The following is a 7,672-nucleotide window of genomic DNA, read 5'->3' on the forward strand; positions in this document are numbered from 1 at the left end:
CTTCCTAAAATGATTTGAATCAAATCATTAATTGTATAAAATCATAAACAGCATTAATTTACAAAAAATTCATGTTTATGTTGATCTGCAGGAAATCTGCTCAATAGGGTGGGCTAATGCCCAGAAATCATCAGGCTATGTAATAGTGACAGGAAAGGCTTATCAATAGCAAGAAGAAATCCTGTGATGAAGCCTCTGAGGTCTCTGCATTCTTAGAGCTCACTCATTGATGGCCACCCAAAAGAGTGAGCCATCTCCAGAAAACTCACTTGCGTGCCTTCAGTCTTTCCTAGATGGCTCCTGAGAGCTGAGGAAATAAGTCACTACAGGAGGGGCCCCAGGGTTTATAGCCAGCCCAGCCCAGCCCAGCTCAGTGTCTTATGCTGGCTTTCTTCCTAATCTGCTCACATAGGAGCGAGCAGCATTGTTCTCCTGTGTGGACAGCCACCAGCCATTTCTGCCACCACACCATCCCCCACTCTCCTCAAGCTATGAGCCAAATAAATCCTTCACCCACTGAGTTGCTTCTTGTCAGGTCCAGTAAAGAAATGAGTACCTAATACAATTCCTGGTGCTCTTTGTCTCCCCAGTTCTGTGATGCAATAAGGTGCCATCTTGAACCAAGACCTGGGTCTTTACCAGACAGTTAATCTGCCTGTGTTTTGATCTTGAACTTCCTAGTTTCTATACCTATGAAATGTAAATTCAGTTCTCTATAAATTCCTAGCCTAGGATATTTTGTTATACAGTAGAAATGGATTAATGGGCATATAACTAATATTTCATGTACAAATAAGTGAATCCACACCCCTGTTATCTAGACCAGGAACAACACTGGAGAGCCAGCTGGTTTACCTGGGAAATATGAGAGCAAGCATAGTATACAATGATCCCAAAGGAGGAGGGTCACCAACTGTGTTCCTTCTGTCACCTGTCATGTCAACCAGCGATCATTCGAAGATGGTATAAGAAGCTTAATGTCTTTACTTTGTCACTTTGTCACGTTTCTGTTATAACAGCCTTGACTGTTTCCTAAGAACTTTGGTCTTTTTAGAGAAAGTTCTGAGATGGACTGCCATGAGAAAGCACAAATGATGACTGTCTTAGTTAGGGTTTCATTGCTGTGAAGAAACATCATGACCACAGCTACTCTTAAAAGGAAATCATTTAATTGGACTGGTTTACAGTTTCAGAGGTTCAGTCCATTATCATCATGGCAGGAATGCATGACAGCGTGCAGGCAGACATGGTGCTGCAGAAGGAGCTGAGGGGCAGCAGGAAGTGACCTAGATACACTTCTTCCAACAAGGTCACTTCTACTCCAGCAAGCCTACACCTCCTAATAGTCTCCCTCCCTATGGGCCTATGGGGTCCACTTTTATTTAAATCACCACACTAATATTACTCTCTATCAAGTTTACAGTGGGAATGAAGCTGATCCTCTGAAAAGTAAGGGGAACTCATCTCTCAGACTTGAATAGTTCTTTTAAGCCGCTGAACCACGCTCATATGAAGTGTGGTGTTCTTTCTGTATGCAACTGCCCCAGTGCTCTGTGCTCCTGATCTGTTCCTCTCCTCTCTCTGAACTTAGCTCTCTGAAGGAGAATGGTAATTGGGGACCACAAGGGACAGAAACAATTTACAACTGTTAGTGAGTGAGGGAATGTTGGGAATGAGGAAATCTCATTTTGGGGGGCTTGCTGGGTACAGGTATTTGTTCCATAGTCCCATGGAGTGATAGTATACCCATATTTAATTGCTAGCGTGGTGGTTGGTTTCACAGTCAGGGAGAGAAGAGGATAGGTATGCCTGTGTGGCTTTATTGCTATTGTTTTGGCTTCTCCAGGTAAAGCTAGAAATGCTACTGTGGTTTTATAAGCCTCTACCAAGAATGTGTGTAAGCAGCCAAAATGATGTTATTTGAGAGGACCTAGGTGTAGCAAAGTGTTGAGACCTCTGGGTCTTCACATCTTCAATGAGCCCTTGAACACAAAACCCTGTAACTGAGAAAGTTATCAACCTGGCAAAGGGAGGAGGCTTCTACTCAGAAGTATCCCATAAAGTTTGGACTCTAATTCCCTTTGGTAGCAGTTACTCCAACTTTTGAAATGAATTTATTTATTTATTCATTTATTTATTTAACTGTTGAGCTGCACTGGAATACCTGACCCCAGAAGAACTGTGACTCTATGCTATTGCCCTACTGGAAAAATCCAGCTCACCTTCTGTGAGTGGTGAAGAGAAAAGGATTCAAAGGACCTGCTTATCAAATGGAACTGGTAAAATCCCATAAAAACCCTTGAATTCCCCATCACCAACCTTTCTAGATGCAAAAGCTACATCATAATCACAATAACACTGAGATTCCATCTCACCCAAGTAAGGATGGTGCAATAAAAAAGAAATGATAATCAATGCAGACAAGGATGTAAATACTCCTAGGTGGAACATAAACTACTTCAGCCACTATGGAGATCAATACAGAGCCTCCTCAAGACCTAATCATAGAGCTACCATATGCTTCAGCAAAACCATTTCTGGGCATATGCCTGAGGGACTCTAAATCACTGACAGGGATAGCTGCACATCAGTGCACATCTGTGCACATCCATGGACACATCTGTGCACACCACAGCACTATGCACAGTAGTTCAGAGCCAGAGCCAGTTGAAAGCCTTGATGGATAAAGGATAAAGAGAATTTGGTATATTATACAGATGTAAAAAGGAATTATATTAATTTTCAGTAAAGTGATCAAAAGTTAAATGTCATTGGCATGACGGGCAAAGAACTATCACGTGTTCTCTTGTATGAAGAATCTAGGTTTCTATACAGATCAATGTGAGAGCAGAACGGGAGTATGTGGGGGAAAGGAAAATCCAGAGGGAAGGTAGGGGGGAGAACTGGAGAGGAGGAGGAGAGGGGGAAGAGATCAGCGTCACATTGTCATGGGTTCTCTCACATGCAGAGCGAGTACACACACACACACACACACATACATACATACATACATACATAAAGTGAAAGCAGAAGTGTCAGTGGATCAGTAGGAAGAGGTGCAGGGAGGTTTATGAGAAATGAATAGTACACATGTGTGAAAATACAAAAGACCTATTATTATACACTTATTTTAAAATACTTAAAAGATCTTTGTGTGTTTATTACCCGTTATGTAAAACACAATGCACAGCTATTGATCTAAATTAATTCCACCTGTATTAAGACTAAATTACTCATTATGGGACTAGACATTTTAGTAAGTAAATCTGCAAGTCAGTAAATTATTTATTCTTAATTTATTTGTCATTATCTTGGCAGTGAATAATTTTCACAAAGACAATCTACAAACAGATTGGGGAGGGCAAGCTGATTTTCACAAATCTTGGAAAAGCATTCAGTGTAGGATTCTGTATCGCATCATTGGCACCAAGAAAGCAGAAATCAAATGCTCCGTGAACACTACACAGCCACCAGAACAGACAAGATGAAGGTCGGGCGCAGAACTGGGCCTCAGGGGCCACCACACTGCTGACTGGAATGGAAGGTGCTAAAGCCACATTGAGAAGCAGCTGGGCCGTTTCAGGCGAGGCTACAACACTGTCACCCAGCTCTCCACCTTAGGGTGGATGTTTGCACCTCATAGCAGCCCTATTGATGACAGCCTCACACAGGAAGTCACCCAAATCCGCGGTGCATGGACAAGCACATTCCAGTGTGCCCCTCAATGGCACCTAGGCAGCAACAAAATGAACAGTTGACATTCACTGCATGATGATTTACAAGACAATCTTGTTGAATGAAAATAGACAGATATGCCATTTCATTTGTATAATATAGGGGCACTGGTTGTTTCAAAAACCTTAATTCTTGTGAGGATCAAATAAGAAAAAATGTTAAATGTAAGATGAACAATCAATACACTGGTCAGGAATCATTCACTCTGCCCATCTGTCTCTCCTGGCAGCCTCGTGAGAATCCATGACTTTAGCTTCTCCAGCTCAGTTTTGTTGAGCTCATGGTTAAGATTCGGAAGACTGTGAAACATTGTGCTCACTCCTAGAGACTTCAGTTTTGAGTTTGTCTCCTTGCCCCAAGCGTGCAGAACTAGGCCATCTGCAGAGCCGTGACACTGGAAGAGCTCAGGGAGCATGCGGCCACCTTGCTGAAGGTCCTAAAGGAAGACGTGAGACAGCCCTGTTAGGCAGTCAATCAGAGAAGACCATGCCTAGTTCACCACAGCTCCTGTATGTAGAGGAAGAGGATGTGGAGGTGGCACAGAGTGAGGTGTGTGCCGAGGTGTGTGTTGTATGCCAGTGAGCAGGCCTCTGTGAGGGATGTGTGGGTATATGTTCTGTGTTTTCACCACTGAGGACTCGTCAAAGGTCAGTGAAGCATTCCCTCAAGAAGTGGACGGAAATGCAAGGACAGACTTCTTCGTGGGGAGACTAAGAGGAAGAAGTCTGGAGCTGAGGCATAATTGAAGAGAAAAGCCACATTCTACTTCCCTGTTCAACTTCTGGTCATGAAGCCCTTACACCAAAGTGCTAGCTTTACAACTGATTTTCGAGTAGGCTCATAACAAGCCAGTCCGCCTATAGTCTTCTACATTCTTGTTTGGTATAAAGGACTCATATAGTACTAAGCATGCCCTTCCTCTCTAACTGTCCTTTTCTTGGGGTACTTGCTGAACACAGAGGCCTCCTGGACTCGACATGAATTCCAGGAACTATTAATCCGTATCAAGTAGGCACTACATTTTATTGCTTAATTATCAACTTAATTTTAGTTTCATTGTGTTTATGTTTCATGTCACATTTGCTTACTTGTTATTTAAATCTGGAACTTACCTGGTAAACAACAGATGCTTTATTCAGAAAACCAGAAAGAACAAATACTCCTGCCACATCTGGGTGATTTCTGTATGCTAAATGCATCGCCATGCAGCCTCCCATAGAAAATCCCCCTACGGGAAGAAGCAACACATGTGCTTATTAGAAGATGAGGGGCACACACACACGTGGTCCCAAGGTACTTCACAATAAAACAGGACACTACCAATCGTTCACGAGCATTTTAAAGACTCTGGAGATATGAAGGAAATACACTGCTAAAAAGAACTGCAGTTGCCATCTTAGGCTGAAGAGACACCATGGCCACGGCAAATCTTATAAAAGAAAGCATTTTATTGGGGTTTGTTTACAGTTTCCCAGGGTTAGTTCATTATCATCAAGGTGGGCATCATGGTGGTAGGCAAACATGGTGCTGGAGAGGAAGCTGAGAGCTGCACTCTGATCCTCAAGTGAAGAGATGGGGACAGGGTGTGGGGGAGCATGCCTGGGCCTGGAGTGGCCACCACCAGCCCAGGGAGACAGTTTCTCCAAGGCCATACCGTCTACTTCTACTTATTCTTTCACCCAATCCCACTCCCTGGTGACTAAGCCTTCAAAGTCATGCTTCTCTTGCCTTTGTCTTTTTAAGTGCAGAATACTGCACTAGTGACTAGAACTAGGCAAATTAAGACACATAGAGACCTATGTGTCTCCTAATCTTCAGTCTACTGCCCTACTTCACATAATAAAGTGAGATCTGAAACCCACCAGAGACCATCATGTAGTAATTTATAAGATACTCCCTGTCTACGTCAAGAAGACTGAGGCCTGAGGAAACAGGTACGTAAAAGGACCTTTTAGTTGCCTGAAGCAACTGTTGTCTCTGAGGCTTACTGCCACTATCTGCTAACCTAGCCCTAGTCCTGGAAGCTTCTAGCTTCTATACAGTCTTAGTTAGGCTTAGAATGCTTCCAGTCTGCGGAATAGGCTCACCCTTTCTTATTCTTTCTGATCTCTGGCTGGTTGGTTCAACTCAGCCATTCTGGTTCAAACTCCTGGCTAAGCTGACTTACTCAATCTGGCTTCTCTTTGGCCTCTGACTTTTTGCTTTGCTTGGCTACTAACTAACTCTGGCAATCCATTCTCATCTTCTAGCTCCTTCTGTCTTCACTTGTGTCTAGTTTGTTCTCTCTCTCTACTGGTCTCTATAACTCTCTTAATAAAACTGCCTCTTCCCCTCTCTGTATTATCCCTTAAGTAGAGTAGCTTCCCTTTCCTTTCTTGTCTTGTGAGAGTTGGGCATATCCTATTCTGTCAAATCTTTCTCTGGTTCATCACTTTGTCTGCCACACAATTAGACATCATTTTTAAACATAGTGGTTCCTTCTACAAACTAACTTTACCTTCATTGTTTGTGATTAAAGGTGTATGCTAAGGGCTGAGCTACCCATAAATAGAAACAAGTTTTTTTTTTCAGTTCACAGTCTTGGAGTTCCCAATGTAATCAAACATCCTATAGCAAGGTTGCCTGCTTAAAGGTATGTCCTTAGTTTTAGGTATAAAGACTTCTGGGATGCCAATCACTGTGACAGAGCCAATATACATTCACTTAGCCTTTGAATATTTTCTTCCTCTGGGAAAGGCAACTGCTATTAATTAGGCTAGCAGATTGCAAGATTTAGATTTAGATTTGTCCTAAAAGGCACAATTTGTAAATAATCATGCATGATAAGGATGAGTATGATGCCTATAATTTTATTTCTCCAGAGAAAAATGACAGGGGCTCACTGGTAGCACTACAATCTAGAGGTTTAGTGACTAGACCAATGTGGACAAGAGACCCCTTAAAGGATGATAGACCCAGCACCGTCCTCAGATACAAGACAACAAAGGAAGGTTCTGGAACAGCTTAGTGCAGGAAGAGGGAATGTGCATATCTTAAGACACTTAAGTGTAGCTTGCTTCTACCATGTGAGTCTTCCCAGATGGAAGAGCTGGTGGACTATAGCTATGTGTCTGTACAATGACGCATCGTCCACGTGTCTGCTTTGGACATATAGAACTCGGTACAGACAAGATCAGCATCTCCAGCAGTTGAACATGCATGTGTGCAAAGTAGAATCTCAGACTTACTATTTCATATGACTTTTCTGTGGTTCTAAGCTTCAGACTTCTTTCTTCTGAAGTCTCTATGCAGTAGCTACATAGTAGCTAAGCAAAATTCTCATTTTCATTTGCTGAAAACACACTAGTTTGCTGGAGGTTACAAACCTCAAGAGGAAGAGGCAGCTCTTTCTTCAAGTGTCAGAAACTGAACTGGCTGACTGTTTACAGCTCATTGAGTAGTGTCTCTATTCTCCTTCGAATATACTCCTTAAGTAGTTTCTGTTTAACCACTCAGCCCAGTACAGTGCCTGGCACATGATGGCTACTGAATACTTAAGTCTGTATAACCAAGTCCACATTGGGCGGTATACCTCTATATTGCCAGCACAGAGGACATGGAGGCAGGATGATCAGGAGTTCAAGGTCAATCTAGGCTATATGAGATCTGACTCAGAAACAACCAACCAACCAAAAATATGACAATTTTATATCTTAGAAATTCATATATTAGCAATAATGTATATGCTTCTCTTAATATTTTCCTAACTTAAAAGTTAGATTAGATACAATTTGCAAAACATAAGAAAATCAAGAAGAAGGAAGACCAATGTGTGGATACTTCATTCCTCCTTAGAATAGGGAACAAAATACCCATGGAAGGAGTTACAGAGACAAAGTTTGGAGCTAAGACGAAAGGATGGACCATCCAGAGACTACCCTACCTGGGGATCCATCCC

At 42.4% G+C, this 7,672-nt stretch overlaps 1 protein-coding gene across 1 annotated transcript in view; it reads right to left on the reverse strand.

Moving 5' to 3' along the window:
• Positions 1 to 3,279: 3,279 nt before the first annotated feature.
• Positions 3,280 to 7,672, reverse strand: part of Lyplal1 (lysophospholipase like 1) — a 27,774-nt gene continuing 23,381 nt past the window's right edge. The window contains exons 4-5 of the mRNA XM_021162048.2: positions 4,848 to 4,963; positions 3,280 to 4,171 (exon numbers count right to left, since the gene is read on the reverse strand). Of these exons, the coding sequence (XP_021017707.1) occupies positions 3,932 to 4,171; positions 4,848 to 4,963 (356 nt within the window). The 3' untranslated portion in view covers positions 3,280 to 3,931. The remainder of the gene's footprint in view (positions 4,172 to 4,847; positions 4,964 to 7,672) is intronic.

Source organism: Mus caroli, chromosome 1 (assembly GCF_900094665.2).
Source record: "Mus caroli chromosome 1, CAROLI_EIJ_v1.1, whole genome shotgun sequence".
Classification (NCBI taxonomy): Eukaryota; Metazoa; Chordata; class Mammalia; order Rodentia; family Muridae; genus Mus; species Mus caroli.